General features: G+C 38.1%; 1 protein-coding gene and 1 long non-coding RNA gene across 2 annotated transcripts; one reads left to right on the top strand and one right to left on the bottom strand.

Moving 5' to 3' along the window:
* Positions 1–446: 446 nt before the first annotated feature.
* LOC145487065 (putative N-acetylated-alpha-linked acidic dipeptidase) lies at positions 447–9861 on the bottom strand. Its single transcript, XM_081465775.1, has 5 exons — positions 9426–9861; positions 7128–7338; positions 6548–6736; positions 4719–5001; positions 447–1713 (listed from the first exon to the last, which is right to left on the bottom strand). The coding sequence occupies exons 1-5, from the start codon at positions 9674–9676 to the stop codon at positions 461–463; spliced, it is 2187 nt and encodes a 728-aa protein (XP_081321901.1). The 5' UTR covers positions 9677–9861; the 3' UTR covers positions 447–460.
* Positions 9862–13074: 3213 nt separating this feature from the next.
* LOC145487222 (uncharacterized) lies at positions 13075–17533 on the top strand. Its single transcript, XR_014049379.1, has 3 exons — positions 13075–13900; positions 16096–16180; positions 16573–17533. It is a non-coding gene; the product is annotated as an uncharacterized LOC145487222 (long non-coding RNA).
* Positions 17534–18184: the final 651 nt, after the last annotated feature.

Raw genomic sequence — 18184 nt, 5'->3', positions numbered from 1 at the left:
AAAGACCAAAATGCCCGGTCTGAATAGAGTTAATATATAGATTTAGGCCAGCCAAAAAGCGGAGCTCCTAAGTTAACAATGCAGTTTGTTATACCTCCCAAATCAAAAATGTATTCCGATTGGAGGAAAACATGTCACGTGTCGTTGGTCAAATCTCATCAGCTCCCTAGGGAAACAACAACTTGAACTTTCGACTCGCTCGTGATGAGGTTGTGTTCCTTGAAACTGCGGCAAATTTGTGTGCCAGTCGGCGTCAAGCAAACGGTTTTTTGCAGTTTTGTTTTCTATTTTTGAGTTGTAAGGTGTAACAAAACACTTAATGACTGGCTCCGCGGGAAACAGTGAGTTTTGTTTCCCCTCGACATTCGCCTCGGGGAACATTGAGGGTGTCGGGGAAACAAAACTGACTGTTTCCCTTGGAGCCAGTCATCATGTGCTTAGTGTGTCAAGAATTGCTGTATTAAGCAGATGCTTCTGGCTGTATGATCTGCGCAGCAGAAGAGATTGTTTCGACTACTAACGATATTTGCCTTTCAACCTCGGCTCTATCTCCTGCCAGGTATGCTTGCGTGACCCCTGGAAAAGGATTACCTGAACTGGTAAACACGTGCCTCATAAGGTAACTTCTTGACAACTTTAAAGAACTGATAAAAGCCTTCTCGACTTGTACCATTTGATCATTGAGCCTGCGCAAACGTAATGGGCTGGCTAAGTCTGGATTTAACTTGGACTTTGCTTGATCAAAAGCTTGACTGGCATTCCTGAATTTATAAAGAGCTTTACGAACGTAATCAGTAGAAATGCCTGGGTTTTTCATTTTCTTAATAAGCTCCTCGTAAGCTGTTATCAGTGTCTTTGCGTAACGAGTAACGTCAAACGGTAAGAGAAGACAATCCGCCAATTCAATCAAAAGTCCGCCTTCAAACTTCGTTACGGTCTCGTGAAATTTAAACTCCGGGTCGACTTTTTTCATCCAAAAGAAATTGTCTTCCTGAGTGTGGTAAACAGGATACAGTGTTACTGGGTTACCAGGTCCGAAAAAGTAGCTAAAATCTGCTGAAGGTATACCGGAGTACATGTAAAATGGATAATAGTCACTGAAATAGCTGTATGGTACAACATAAGGTTCCCCAGGATTACTTCGTGAGGGGTTTCGCTCAACCATGATGTCATACAGACTTGTTTTATTGCCATGTGCATTTGGATCTTTTACCTTCTTGGCCCAAGAAAAAATGACCGTTGAGAGAAGTGGACAATTTTGACTGACTAAAACGTAATCGCCACCAACCGCCACGTCCGTGTTCAAATAAACAACAGCTCTATCTTGCAGAATCTTCTCATTTTGTTCTACCCATTCTATAGAGCCAATAAGTCCAAATTCCTCTGCTCCCCAACTGCAGAACTTCAGGGTTCTTCTGGGTCTCCATCCTTCTTTAAGCATTTTGCTGACTGCCCGTGATATTTCCATAAGGGCCGCTGTGCCGCTCGAAGGATCAGCGGCCCCAAAAAACCACGCGTCTCTATGGCTACCGATTATTACGTATCTGTCAGGTTCCTCGCGACCATGGATGGTACCAATAACATTGTATACTGATTTCTCGGTTATAATGTTGTTCACATGCAATCGCACAGTGGTGTTATTGTCGATGAAACCCGGCCCAAAACCGAAGGAAACATTAAAACTTGCTTGCCATTCTTTTGGTACTTTATCGCCTGCAACAAATGAAATCGGCATTTTCATGTAAGATATTAACACATCGACTGGGGAACTTAGGTTCACGACAAGACTTTTTGTTTGCAAAAATAAATTACTGAATAAACAAATAAATACAACTAAATAAACATTGGGATAAATCCTGGTCCGCCCGTTAGTATCACTATCACTATCTAGCGGATAGCTTGGTTTATTTTGTTAACACTCACCAGGACTGCAGACGCGCGATGGCTAATCAGTACCAACTTCACACTAGTTTTTGCAGCATGTACGTGAAATGATTGGCAGTACTGCTATACACCATTAATTGGAATGGTACACGGTAGTCTTTCTCAGAAATTGAAAACCGGAGAAATGCATATACTGTTTCAATGCTAAGGTCGTTCTCAGAAGTGAAGTCTAGAGAAACGTACGTATTGTTTCTTCGAATAATCATTTTATTCTCAATCGGCATATGCCCTTTTATAACTGACTGTCAAAATCAAGCTCTGACAGACGAAAGGAACCCAATTTCGACGGCACAAAGGCAGGTTTATTTTTAGTCTATTTTGTTTCTTGTGGAAAATGTTTCTTGAAACTTTTAATGGATTAATGAAAGACGGCGCCATGTTATTCTACAAAAAAAAGGTAAGCCGAAGAAATTTCCAAAGCTTTTTACCAGGTGTGATTACGTTAAGATTCAATTGCTGGAAAACTGGCCAAACAAACGAAAACTGGACTTTAGAGAGTGGAGGAAATAGAGTTCATTATAAAAAAAAAATTATAATTTATGGCTTAATATTGTTCCTTTAGGCATAAAATCACTCAAAACACACATCTATGATCTGTTTTTGTTTTGAATTACTGAGACCGTCGCCGGTTGATAATTATCGCAATTGAAGAGGTAGTTTTAATAACAAAACCAACAGAGCCACGAAAACACGGTAGACTAAGATCAGTGAAAACCTAGGGATATAGAAAATATTACACGGCGGCGCGAAAATATGAATTTTATTTTCGAATGGTAAAATATTGTAATTAACACGAGAAAATAAAATTCATATCTTCAAACCATCGTGCAATTTTGTTTTTGCAGTTCGTGTCGCAAAAACTCGCTCTGTGCTTAAAAACGATCGTCACAGCACAGCAACATTTAGATCATTTTAGAATTTACCTTTTATATTATTATTATTGTAATTTAACTATTCGCGTCTCTCATAATCTTAGGTTTTTAATTTCTATTTTATTGTATATTTGTATTCATTTTTTCTCTTTTTTTTTTCTTTTTTTTTTTTTTTACCGGGCTTACATATTTAATCAAAACATTCCGCTGCATCTCCCGATCCTTTTTTTTTTTTTTAACTATTGTATGCAATACTAACATTACTTACACAACTGATTAATAAGACTTCTTACAATACTAACCTTACCTACAATACTTACATTACTTACAATACTAATATCACTTACGCCACTACTGACATTACTTACAATGCGACCGTTACTTACACTACGATTACCACTAACACTACGATTACACACTACAAATACTACAGATACTCTGCCTGCACAACTGATAATACAAATCTTGCTCTACATTGTACTCTAATTACACAATTACTTTTTGTGTTAACAAGATAATAAGATAACAAGATATTTGTATTCATAGTATTGCTCAATTTAGGTTTGTAATTTTATTTTCCTAGGGCCACAAGGTTATTAACCTTTGCTATTAAGTGTTAACCCTCCTTATTACTATTATAATCGTATCTATAACAAAACTCTCGATCGTGATTGGTTCTCCGCGCGCCTACTGGTCACGTAATCGGTGCGTATCACGTGGGTGTCCAATTACAGGTATCCAATTTGAACTTTTGTAATTGGATACCTATAATTGGATACCCACGTAATTTTCACGTCAATTACGCGCGCTTTAATGGCTTCCTTCGTAATGTTTCCTACAGTTTTCAAAACTATGGAAAACGCTAGAAATGTTTTCGCTCAAAAGAACTTCCCAAAGAATATTTCTAATTCCGAAATTTCTTATAGATACGATTGATTAGTAATTGGACCTCATGTCGTACAATCTATAATGGTAATAGGACTGAGTGGAGTCCAATTCGGTCTGTAATCATACGAGTGATTAACAAAATCGGACGACCGCGAAGCGGGAGTCCGATTTGTTAATCACGAGTATGATTACAGACTGAATTGGACGACACGATGTCCTGTTACCAATTAATCAAAACTATGACAAAATTCGAGAAACGAACAAACCAGTGATTGATCGTTGAACGATTTTAAAACGTCGTTATGAATGCTGAAAAACCCAGCAGTTTACTAAACAAAGTACACCACAGCAGCGCGCGCAAAATGACGCGTACTGTCCAATTACAAGCATGACGCGTACACTGTCCAATTAATGCTCAAATCGGGCTGCTGATAGCCAATCACGTTCGAGAATTTTGCTATAGTTTTGATTGAGGGAGTAATCGTGCTTGTATTTTCAAATGGGCCTCGCGCTTTGCGCTCGTCTTATCTTGAAATTACTCGTGCGATTACTCCCTAAATTGTACTCCACTCGGTCCGATAACTATTACTTATTATTATTATTACTATTATTATTATCATTACTGTTATTTTTATTATTATTATTATTACTATTATTATTATCATCATCATCATTTGGTTTTGCAATGCTACACTAATCGATTTTGCTTTAAAATAACTTGTTCCACTTTGTCTGATTAGAAGTAAAACAAACAACAAACAAACAAACAAACAAAACTCGCTCGCACACGTTTTGCAGCACTTCCCGTTAGCTACATGGATATTCTCTTCGGGCCTTTTTTGGCTCACTGGATTGTGGGTGTTCTTTGTCATTGACCGTTGTGATTACCAATGTTTTGGTTTTGCGACACTCAATTAAGTCCCTTTACATGTTGGAAGAATTTGTGCGGTTACAAAAGATCGATTAAAGCATACGTTTAAAATTAAAGCTATTTAACACGTGTTTGTCATATACCTTTAAGCTGTTTCAGCAGAAACAGGGCGTCGTTGTAAGAGATTGGCTGCGTTGGTATGGCGGCCAATTTGGTCATATTCATGGGTCCTCGGTACATCCCCTCAATAGATGGCATTCCTGGGGTAAGTGGATCACCCCAGTTTGCAGCCACTGGTCTTTCGGGGATAGCTTCGCCTGACGTCCAGCGCGTGTTAGGATAGGTATCGTTAGGATCAGGTCCAGATGGAGGAGGTTCTGGGAAGACGAGGGCTCCAACAGCACCAAGAGCGACCGCGTAATCTATCTGCCGTATAAACCGTAAAAATGAGTTTTATTTGCTGTATTCAAATCACTTATCGTCCTTAGCTTTAAGTTTACGGTCACGGTGTGTTTATTAAGGACGGTGCCTACTTTTGTTAGTGCGCACACGTTCTGCGCATCACCCAAGGCATGGTTTAAGCACCACGCGCGCGCTGGGTTGACATGACGCAATCAACTACGCTACCAAGTACACGGCTAAAGACGACTAAATTGAAAGCAAAATTTTTCCTATTGTTACCAAATCAAATTTAATGAACCTATATTTAAACCAGGAACACCAGAACAGCAGCATATCGCTAACCACGAACTGTTAAGGTCTTCCAGCTAAAAAACTAGCCATCTGTCGAAAATCATACTGAAATCCAACTGTACATGTACCTGCAGATGGCGTAGTGCGCGCGCAAAACAAGTGCGAGATACGCAAATGTTTTACTTACTGGGGAGGTGACAGGAAAAAATGTAACGGGCACCGTAAAACGTTACAAAAAGGATCAATAACTTTAAAAAACGCGTGGTTACCCTTATATTTTATGTTATGAAATGGAAGTGGCAAGCCTATTCATCACGTGATTAGTTTCTGGTTTTGAGCAAAAGATATTCAGACTGTATTTTAGCTGAGACAGAGGAAGACTATCAGAGACGCTAAAAGTGCTGTTGCAACGATTTTGTTATTAAAAACATAGCAAAAATGGTTTTTATGTTACCATTTCCCATGTAGTTTTCAGATCTTTATAAATGTGTTTGCTTTTCTGTATGTAAAGGCGAATTCTAAAGAAAGCTGTGAAGAAACATCCTCTCCTTCTATTTTCAGAAAAATGCTGATGTCAGCATTTTTGTTGAGATTCAAGGCTAATTATCTCGAAAAGAGATATCCTTGCAAAGATCTACTTTTTCCGCCTGGTCCTAACCTGGCGCAAAAAGCTTTGTATCTAGTAGGCACCGTCCTTAAATAGTGTCAATCTTCAAACTTGATGAAGACAAAAAATGGTAATCTCTTTGTTAACAAGCTATCTTCTCAAAAATTATCCTTCCTGTTGACGAAGTACCAATAAATCAACTAGTAATGCCAACCAGATCCAGCTTCATCACTAAACAGAAAAGACTACTAGCATATTAACCGATTGAACGCAATTTCATTTAAAGTGGGTCATAACGGTTTCCACAATTTCAGCGCTTCTTCTTTGATGGATCAATGCTGCTATCCGTTTCCAGATGAAGCTACAATCATAATATCAAACAAATGTCCAATGGCAAACCATGACTTATTTTGTGACTCCAAAGTTTGCCTTGGCAACAATATGACCCATTGAACACCACGCTGAGATTTGACTTTATGAGCCCATAATTCAAAACCGATGCAATATTTCGCCAAGTTTAAAACAAATCTCCAAGCAGATTCATAACCGGATTCAATTTTTGAACACTTTAAGAGCGTCTCAAGCCATTAAACTAAAATTAAGGGTGTTTTCAGCAGCTTATACCGTACATATAACTGAACTCATATATCAACCTAGAACTATAGTACCTACCCTAGAGAAAATCGATCTTGCTATGACGATTTTGTTTTTCAGAGATACACCAGTACTGTTTAGGCGGTCCATATCACTCTTATATCCTCTGTTGATGTAAACAAGTTCGCCTTCAACAGTCCCATTTGGTGAATATGCAAAGTATGGAGTATAGTTAAATACCTTGCTTGCTGTAGGTTCAGCTCTTACCTGCATGATTGAAATAAAAACAAAGTTATTGCCAGTAAAGGTGTTAAAACAAATCGGTGTCAACAGAGTTTGACGGTTTTTTGTTAAGTTGCTGCACTGCATTTGGCATCACTGTGACCATAGCAACTGCATTTTGACGTGTACGTCATTGCAGTTATTTTTTTTTTATATATTTCTTTGCAGAACTAGTACTGGTCCTCCTTCCCTGCCTTTTTTTGGTAAAACTGCAGGTGTTTATCATCCCATTGTCCCACCCCTTCCTACCAAAGTGGGGGATGGGGAGGGCGGGGGGGGGGGAGGGGGAAGTACATTTCCTTGTATGCAGAAGGCAGAAGTTTTAAACAGAAGGTTTAAATTAACTTTTTATGGTTATCACTGTCCATTTATTTACCTCCACTCTACCCAAAATTGTTGTTTGAATCGTTCCGTTGGCGATAATTTCCACTTTGTTAGGTTTGTCTTTCTGATAGAGGGAGAGAGGCACTCTGTACTCAGGCATTTCGACCACGTCAAAACCGTACTCCCGCCATTTTTTAGCCAAATATGCAGCCAGATCCCGTTGGCGCGTGGATCCCGCCATGTGAGGTTCAGAGGTGATGAACCTGTATTGCACATCAAAACAAAAAATTGGCTTGTTACAGATTTATATTGAATATGGCTAGTAAATCAGTTCGGTCTAAAGCAACAAAGCCTTGTTCACACTAGCGATATAACGACATAAGAAGTACGCTGTATGTCGTTATGCTTGCACTGTGAACATACTGACGTAATTACATAACGGCAATATAACAGTATGAACAAAACGACATAAGGAAAAAAAGCGATCTTTTCATTATGTCTTTATATCGATGTTCACATTACCGGCATAAATGATTATGTCGCTGCTACTGTTTCGCCATGTCGTTATGTCGCTATCGTGTGAACCACGAGGGCTAACATCAGGGTGCATGCACGACTCAATGGACGTACGCCTATCCATAGAATGACTTCAACACCGCAGTAAGCAATTTTACAGCTTGCTCTAATTAAGCTAAAATTAAAACTTTTTAAACCTCCCTCTGTAAGTGCTGAGTGAAAAGGAACTCTTTCGGTTCGATTTTGAAGCTTCAGAAAGCGTCGAAAATGGAACAGAAATATTGTGTTCAGTGTGATTTCCCTACTATCCGCTAAAGAAACTTAGATTTTACTTCCCGGCGCACGCTTTAGGTTTTTCCTACGAAGATGAAAAAATCTTGGGTTCGTAATTCTCATTTGTGCGCACGGATTTCCTATCTCATCTGATGGGTCACAAAAGTACATTTCCGTTTGTGATTAATTTTTAGCTGTGATTTTATAGAGTCACGGACGCGTTCGTGAATTTTTCGCTAAGCTGAGGAACGGTTTTTCCTCCAGTAACTCATAGCTTTTGTTATGCCCTCGAAACTCCCGATAAATTAAACGTTCACTAAGCATGAACCGTTTCTTAGAAATGTCGTTGGTTACTTGCAGGGACCTTTCGAGTATCAGTAAGCATCATGTAAGTTTACATATGACCCGTTATTAATACTAGGCTTTCACTTTGGATCGGGTTTCTCAAGTATCAACTTTATTTTTTTATGTCCGATGGTGCGTTTACGAAGTCAACAGTCTTCTCTAAAGCGTACACGTACCACAACTTGTCTTTCTTGCAACTGGTTGAATATTTTAACATTCTACACAATTCTTGTTGCCGAAGTACGTTCCATCCTGACGTTGGGCTGCGTCCAGTCGCTTCGCCGGAAGAATTTTAAAACCCAACAATCACTGATCATTTTAGATTTGTGTTTGGAAAAAAAAATCTGACAGGAAAATCACATTTTCACAGCGACACCATCGTTTTCAAAAACTCTGTTTATAACATGTTTCCCGTCCACGCGTAAACGAAAAGCCTGCGTTTTCAAATTCTTCCAATTAGAAGAGCGTCTTCGAAACGCTTCGTTTTCGTGACGGATTAGTGTGGACGATAAGCCTAACCGTAGAAATAAAGCTACGTTTTCACATTCCTGGGGCTTAGTGTGGACGGGGCCTTAGTTTGTTACATTTACATTATGAATAAATTGAACACTTTTATGTGCCTAACGCGTGAAGCCAGTGTGCATACTTTAATTGTTTTTCGGCTCCGTGTTTATTTGTCGAAGTCCAACTCATTCTAAGCATCAATCACGATTTACAAGTGGTTCAGTATTTTTCTATGGACTCGTTACCATAGCTTGCAAACTATTTAGCAAAACTGTTAAAATAATGCAAACAGGCTTTCGATTGCCTTCGAGAACAGGATTAATTACTGATCAGTTGTGAACCAAGCATTTCAATTAAACCGATAAAAGGAATGTTTCAGCTTGACTTCTGTATTCTGTATTTTCTTCAACATAGTGGCTTTCTGTAAATCGTTGCAAACCTCTAGAGACACATTTGAGGAATCAATTCCTTGATAACGACTAGAAGAACAAATAGACGTGAAGTCGCCTGAGTAAAAGGGCAAAAAAAAAAAAAAAAAAAAAAAAAAAAATGGTCTCATACCGTCAAAAGTATCAAGAAATGAAAACGAGCTGCTGTGTATGTAATCATTAAACTATTGCTCGGATTCAAGATTCAATACTCTCAGATCATCAAACGTCATTAACATAGCCATTCACAACGTACAGGAAAGAAACGTTCAGCGATCTCTTACCTGAGGTTATCTTCAATATTTTCGGCCTTTATTTCATTTTGAAACATTGTGTGGTACTTTTCTTTGCTGGAGTGCCGCTCTGGGTTGGTTCCACCATTATCTTTCTGGCATTTCGTTGCATCCTTTCCAGCTTTCATGGCGAAATATCCAATTAAAAATCCACAAACAGCAAAACAAACGGCTAGTAACACGACGAGAAGGATTTCACGGCGCCGTCTTGGCCTGGAGATTGGGGACATTTCGAACTCCATGCTGCTAAGCCACGTCAATTAATCGCACAGGAATCTTTGCCTAGACTTGAATCTGCTCAAACGTCTTTCTTTTGAGCACAATGGCGGTGCATTTAAGTGAAAGCGCTGTCAAATGACATAAGGGCGTGGAATTACGATTTTAATTAAAACTATCAGTTAGTAAAGTGGTTTAAGGTAAATATTTTTTTTCGTATGCTTTCGATCACCACGGAGCTCTTTAAAGAGCCGCAAGTATTCAATATATTACATAAATATAAGCAGAATGAGTATGCAGCGAGCGAAAGACATACATAGTTACTAAGAGAAGCACTAGTTTCTTTAAGTTTGAAAATGTATACCTAGGAGCCAGAACTATGTTTACCTGTAACCCTAAAGACAGCATAGATAAACAGACTTTTGACGTGAGTTACATGTTTTCCCTTTTTTTTTTTTATTTTAGCCGGGACAGGGGATATTTTAATTTGTTCACGACAAAGTGTTAAAGAACAAAATTGAGACGTATTCCAGTTAATACCCACGACATCCTTGCAACAAAAATTGTTATCGCCCTGTTTAGCCTTCTCAGAACCGTATTAATAGCGTTCCCTAGGGATATGTGTGATGAAAAATGTCCTTGCTCTGTTATGTAATCTCACAGCGGTATTGATAAAGTTCCCTTGGGAAATGTGTTCAAAGAGACAAATAGTTCATTTTGTTACTTATTTGGCGGTAAATTGAAAATAATACCATTTAAGGTTTATATTAATATACCTTCCAAGTAAATTATATGATTTTATCAAAGGGTACCTTTCTTAGGATCATGTTCCATCTAAGTGAAGTCGTTAAGTCAAGTCCAGTATTCAATATGGGTGTAGAAGAGGAAACCGTTTGGCTTCGTTGCCGTATAATTTATACTTATTTACGTTGTTAGTTTTAAGACAGTCAATCTTCTTTTTTTTCCTCTAGTCTTCCTGGTATGCTCGTTATCGCTAAGTGGTTTGTTGTCTAGTTACTCCAGTCAGCCGTCAACCCTTTCCAGACTGGGAAAACGACTTCAAAGTGATCATTTTTCAGTACTGATTTTCACTTACGCATTTTTTATCATATCACCGCTTCACATTTAGGTGCTAAAACTATGTTATTGAAAATAAAACAGCAACAAAAAAATTTCTGTACTCGGCTTTCCTAAAGTAACCGTTAAATTTAGGTTCAGGCTTAGCAAGCTTTGATTTATTTTTTGGAAAAAAAGGTGGAGTCTCTGCTTTTTTAGATTTCAAATAAAGCCTGGAACTATTGTTAAAATCTAAAGTTAAAATCCAATCTTTCGGCGATGGACGGCATCACCAGGGATAGTGGTGGACAATGGCATTGACTTGAATGCCTCTAGCGACTCCAACACCAATCAACGGCCAGCCCGCATGCTGGCCAAGAGATATGAGAACAGAATCAACTCAATTTGGAAGAACATTTGCCTTTGGAATGAGTTCCCTCCTTTAGTCCGAAAAAGCTTCATCGCCTCAGACACCGGTTTGCCCAGGTGCTGCCATCACTTCAAGACCCACAAATCTGCCCTAGATATTAACACGACCCATCTTATCTAACACCAATGGGCCAACCTAGTACATCTCATGATTGTTCGTCAACGCCTTTAACGTCCCAGTACATCTAGAAAAAAGCCTCGAGTTCATTAAGTGCAACCATCCGAAAAACGACCCCGCAAATCTAATCTAAAACAAAGATATCGTGTACAGGGATCGCTTCTCACGTAATTATTGCTAAGCGAAGGCATCATGCTAGACACCAGTTAACTTCAAACATGTGCAAAGCTTGCGGACGTAGTAACTGGTGAAATTTTTGGCTCTTTGATTGCAACTGTCAAGGAGAAATTGGCTTCCAAGAACTGCAAAATGTCTGGGTGCCTTAATGACCGCATAGTTCTTTGAAAACTTGTAAGGTTTTAAACCCGCGTTTCACAAGATAGATTCATACTTTGTACAGTTACAATTCAGTTATTATTCCCGACATGAGGTGATTAAACGAATAATTTTCAAACACATTGAGAAACAATAACCAAGCTAATCACAACGTTTCCATACTTACTGATAATATTCGCTGTGGTTTACTTTTCTTTATCTGTTTTGCTACTATCATGTACACAAGGAGGTGATTTTTTAAATGAGCGGGGGCGTATTGGGTACCTCGAAAAGTAATTAGGTTGATAGTTACACAAATGCCATCCAATCAGATACCTGTTGCCCGCCTTTTTGTGACTAGGTGTCACACGAAGCTTCAAATAAATCAATCGGTGAAATTACGCATTTTTATGCTATTTGAACAAAAAGCATTTGAAATTACGAACTTTCGTACCACCAAAAACCATATGCAAAAAAAGTATATTTGCGGACCCTCTACAATTAAATAATATGAAATAGCCGGGGACTAAGGTGTTCAACTTACGTTGCCCAGATAGACAAGCAGCTAAACAATTAGTATTCCTTTATTAATAGTTTCTGTTACATAAAAGAAACTTTACTTTCGTCGACGCGTTGTGATGATTAACCATCTGCTTTCAATGCTAATCTATTTTGAACATTTTCATCGCTCTTATGTAAACAATAAAAAATAACATTGATGGTGTGTTTGCGTTCGTTCTTTACATACCTGTCGCTTTTAAGCTGTTTAAACAAATGCAGTGCGAAGGGTTTTGTTCATAGTTACCGGCGTTAACAACAGAATCAATTTCATTGAGCAAAGAAAACGTCGATAGTAAGAAAACAAGCTAAGAATAACATTTCATGGAAGCCTAACTCTATAGTTTTCATTTAAGCATTTACGGAGACTAGGGTTTCACCAATAGAGATTACAGCTTTTTTTGAATGGTTACATACTATGGCTTACAGCACACTAATATTTCGCTACAATGTAAATGTAAATCAGTATCTAATGATCTTTTTTTTGAGCCGATGGGTGTTATAAAATTTGATTAATAGGGAAGTGCATTTGGTTAGGTTAACGAATAATTATTATTTTTCATTTGAATTTTCTGTATTTGTAATTTAAAGTTATAAATGATTAAATTAAAAAAAAAATGGCCCTTACCACTTCCCAGCTGTGTGTATTCTCAGCGTGTGAGCTGTATTTATATATGCGTACATTGCTACCAAAGAAAACGTAAACACCCAAAACTCGCACCAAAACGATTGATTTGAATAAAATTGACAAAAAGAAAGAAAAAAAAGGCTAATATTATTATTGTTTAACTTAGCACTTATCTACATTCACAAAGGCAGAAGGCCATATTCATTCTGTTGCAATACTGCAAGTCGATCGGTTTATTCATCATTATTTTCTTTTAATTTCCAATCTTAGAACGAATAGCGCTGTTGTGAGATATGAGTAGAAAGCTTTATATTTTTTTAGCGGAGCTCCGGCGGCCCGAAGGGCCGCCAAGCGGAGCCCCATACCCATATAGGGAAGGAAAGGAAACCCATGAATTGATTTTCTCATGGTTATCATGGTTAGCGGTATTGCTTGTGGGCGCGTACGCACGACGACGGCGACGACGACGACGACGGAGTCGCGCAAGATGGCGGCCATACTCCAGCTAATAGGTTGACAGAGACATGCACCCTCGGTTTGTAGCGGGAAAATGCCATTTTTCTTGGCGGGATTTTTAAAGAAAAACGATAGCGGAGGTTGATCTAATATTTTAAAGACAGGATTCCACTGAAGCAATAAACAGAAAGCAAGAATTAACAGGCAAAGAAGTAGCGAAGAAGATCGCGAAAAAGACTGAGCGGACCAGCGCTGGGGAAGGAGGCGAAACCGTACTGAACAATGCCGTGAATTATAGCTAGTCAAGGGCTAGAGAAAGGAAGTGAAATAATACCGAACAATGCCGTGAACCAAAGCTAACGAGGGCTATAGAAAGGAGGCGAAAGTACCCGACAAACTGATTCAGAAGACTGCCGAACTCCCCATGGCCAAGTTCAAAATTCGCGCGAACGTGATGCTGTGCAGCCGTGCAAGAAAATTCAAAAGTCACCTGATTTGGTCAGGTGATGAACAAGAGAAATCAAACGTACCCGAGTGTTTTAGAGAAATTACAAAACAGTAAACGTAGCGGAAAGAAGTGGTTGATTCGTTGGTCTATCGAAAATATAACTTCAGTTCAGTCTTCACACATTTTGGTGCAAGTTTCTGCCTGGAAGATTTACACTGGCCGAACTGAATTGCCAACTTGCGGTAAGTGACTTTTGTTGTTGCGTTTGCTATGAAAATTAACAAGTTGCCTCGGCGATAGAAGCTTATTTTTAATTGGAATCCATTAGAAGTCTTCCTTATTTGAAGCAATGCTGTAAGAGATTTTAAAAATTGCATCGTTTTAATTTCGCTCGTCTCTAAACAATAACACGTGGGTCGCTTTGGAGGTTGCTGGAAGTTGTAAACAAATTAAGTTTTCTGTCGATTTTCGTCGTCAACTTAAGCTTATAACCTCACGTCTAAAAACTAGCTTAACTAAAACCGTACTTGTAAACACGGCCGGGCGAGTTTTGAAGTTTTCTCTGAGTTAGTTAGCACTGCCGCTTCGTAGACTGCTAAAATTTCTTCTTCTGTTGTTGAAAACCAAGAAAGGTCTACAAACCATTTTAAGCCGAAGCGAACAGGATTTGCTAAATTTACTTTTGTTCATATGTGAATATTTGCATATTGTGATTACAAAGTATGGAGATTTCCTCGTTTTGTTAGATCGATTTATTCGGTTTGGCGAAATGCTTTTGTGAATTCCGAGGTTAATTTGGTTGAAGAGTGGTAAAGCTACTGCCAATAAAATGACTGCAAAGCTAAATTAAGCCGTCGGCAAAAATACAGACTCTCAGTAATATTCAAATTTAAGCGTGAATAATTTTTAAACTTTAACACCGCAAGCTTAAACGAATTTTCTTTATCCTCTCTTTTATTCGGTCACCTTTCATTGAGAAGGGATTTGCTGTTGATACTCGAGCTCAGATGTAGTGATATGCATCTTGTGTTTATAATGTAGATTTCCTCGTTTTATTTTGTTGTCTGTCCAATCAGTTCGGTTTGGTGAAATGCTTACATAGTCCAAAATGTCGAGTCGACGATTATGCATGGCAATCCTGTCTGCAAATAAAGCTCTGCTTTGATTTTGATTGGCTATTTCATTTTATTTGTGCCATTGCTTTTGGTTGGGGGTACATGGACCCTATTTTCTTAACAAGAGGTTATTCCCCAACACGGTATTTACACTTAATATGGAAATGTTCCTAAAAAGTGAGATGGTACTAATTAACTCGGTAAATTGAACAGTGTAATAGAAGTTCTTGCCCTGACCATTTCTTGTTAATAAGAATAACTTTTACATACATATATGCACAATTTAGTTGGAGAGAACGTTCTCCTATCTCCTCTCTCTCTCTCTCTCTCTCTCTCTCTCTCTCTCTGCTGTCTTCTTCGCACTAATTTTTTGTTAACTAACTTATTAAATGAATGTCACTGACTGTTTTCTTTGTTGTGCATGCATACTTTTTTGCTCGGCGAAGAAAGTTTCGGTTTCTTCCTGGCTGTACAGTTTCCTTTCTCCTGTCCTGTACCAATTCGTTTGTGATATAACTTTGTGAATTCTCTATTCTCCTTAAATTTTATCTCATCAGGTTGATAGAATGCACTCTCAGAGTGTTCCATCATTGTCTTCAGTCGCTACAATTTTCCGGAAAAAAAGCAATAGTTTTCTTAATTTCCTTTTACTTTGTGTTAGGACTTTTTAGCATGCCTGTAATTGGCCCATGGGCATTACGGGAGAATAATTTTCAAGTAAAGAATTACCTTCATTTTAGTGTTGAATATTTTAAATTGTTATGAATTAGGCATTTCTTTTTATTTTTTATTTTTTATATTTTTTATTTTAGTCGCACGCAATGTTTTATGATTTTACCGAGGTATACCATGTAAATGTAAATAATGCACTGGAATTGGCCAATCAGAGTGTGCATTATATCGGCTTTAAACACAAACAATATATATAATAAATGACTCGTATGTGAATGATATTTTTATTACAGAGAACTGGACAGGGCAAGAACTTCTTCTTTTGTGAATTTATATATTAATTCCTCTCAGTGCTGTCAAAATGTCTCAGGAACCTTCATTTCTGATAATTTATTATTTTCCACCATACCTACAGCACAGAAGCTCACCAAATCCTAACTGATAACTACCTAACATGTGTGTATCTCTAGCCTTTGATGTGTGCTACATGTATATTCTGTTATCCTGCCTTAACTGCTAGAAACAATTTTGACAGAGCTGTTGCAACAGTTTCGCTTAAATTGAATTCCAGTAACAGCGCTACATGTAGCAGTGTTATTGAGTATGAACTTTATGGAGGATTTTAAATTTTTATTTTTTTATGATTACAGACAACAACAAAACATACATGTGTATACATAACCTGATGTTGGTGTTGGTTACAAACCGTAGTTCATAATAGTCATCCTATTACAGGTAAGGGGGAAAAGTTCAGAGAGTTTAGAACATTTCTTCCCCCAGCACACCTTCTGTCTATAGGTGCAATAATTGAGAGGTTATGTATATATACGAAGAGTAATGTAAAGTTACTGTATAAACTAAATAGCATTAAAATCTGACATTTGAACGCCTCCTTTGCTAAAATTAGTCACGATTTAATTGTTATCACTCCCTGTGAATTCATAGAGATTCCAGAGGCAAATTATCACCTAATGTGGAAGTCCTGTCTTCAAGTGAGGGAAAATGACACAAAAGAGTTACAATGAAAGTAAAAAGAATTGTGAATGTTGATATGGTGTACATTATACATCATGTAAAGGTATTTGGTGAGTGCCAAAGGCATAACATTTCATGTATTGTTTTTTCAGGGCAAATTATATAACAGTGATGTTTTAAAAGGTGTGATCAGAAAAATAATGAGTACATTGTCCAGGCAGCACCAGTTTATGGACGGCATATGCAGACAGTAAGAGGAACTGTAAGCACTACCACGTAAGTTAGTTTTATGCTTATGACTTCTTGTTCTTGAATCTTGTGTCATTTCATCACAAGAATAGGTAATGAAAGATGCAATAGTTGTTGCAATATATTTTTGAAGGAAAACTTATAAGTCTGCCTATGCTGGATAACAGCCATGTGTAAACTGAATGTGAAGCAAACACTCTGTTAAAGATGGGGCAACCCTAAAACCCAGAAACCGGAATCTGGAATCTGGAACCAAAAACCAGAATCCAGAAACCGGAAACCGGAATCCACAAATCAAAGAAAGTAAGTTCTTCAAATACGCGAAAATTGTTTTGCCTAGCTTTTTGACTGTAAAAAGTAAGCTGCCAAGTAAAAAAGGACCTCAAACTTAACCTTTTTTGAAACAGAATTCCCCGTCTGTTGAAATCGTGCAACCGTTATTTTTAGTGAGGGCTATGATTATGAGAATCTCAGTAAAGTGCGTCTTAATTTTATTCCAAGCACCTTGAGAGTGTCTAAAATAAGCTTGCTGGTAATTGCCATTTTGTTTAATAAGTGATCTTCAATTTACCAGGAGTATAAATTTATCCTTTATGTCTCGTAGATACTGAACAAGATAGAAAATGTCATAGAGAACAGGATATCCGTCACTGGCAGCACCCTGTACATCGACAGTCACGTCCCCACTTTCGAAGTCCAAAGGCTAACCCATCTGGTCTAAATATGAAATTTGATTTTTCCAACAGATACGAGACCAATTCCAGATTAACACAATTTCCACACTGATACTGTGACAAATCAGCCTTTCATATTCTTGGTGGCCATCATATTAAAACAATTTGTAGAAATGTTGCACACCTACTTCCGTCTGCTTGTTAAAAGATGCTGAAAGACTGCCAGAAACTCACTGCAATAGCCTATAATAGCTTGTTGTTAATGTGCTGCTCACCAGTCTTCTCAGAGCAATTTGATCTAGACAAGAAGCGGGCTCTCACTAGGGCCAGCTTGAACAAAAGATGGGTAACTTAGCCTAGGAGCAGGCTCTCGTGTTTGGGCTAGGGACGTGAGTGGCAAAGCCGCATGAAGGCTCTTGGTGACATGCCAATGCAGAAAAACACTAGACACCTATTTAGCCTGCTCAGACACTAGAGACAGATACTAGAGCCTGCTTGCAGGCTATGAGTAACTCTATCCACCCAAAAGCTCAGTAACCCTGACTGGATAGTGATGTACATGTACCCAATGGATAGCTTTATGCAGCTTTTGAACAACCGGGCCAGATATATAGCTAAGGGTTGTTCAGAACTAGTCAATAATTTTTTAGCAATTACAGTCTGTGGCTGAAGTAAAGCCAAGAAAATAAATAACAACAAAAAAATTTTTGCTCATATTTATTTATTAGACATTGCTGAAGTAAATTATCTCTATCATCATTCATAATATCTGGATTCCAGATTCTGGTTTTTGGTTCCGGATTCCGGATTCCAGATTCTGGATTCTGGATTTCGGTTTCCA

The sequence above is a fragment of the Orbicella franksi genome, chromosome 5 (genome assembly GCF_964199315.1).
Source record: "Orbicella franksi chromosome 5, jaOrbFran1.1, whole genome shotgun sequence".
NCBI classification, from domain to species: Eukaryota; Metazoa; Cnidaria; class Anthozoa; order Scleractinia; family Merulinidae; genus Orbicella; species Orbicella franksi.
This window is presented reverse-complemented; position numbering and strand designations above follow the sequence as displayed.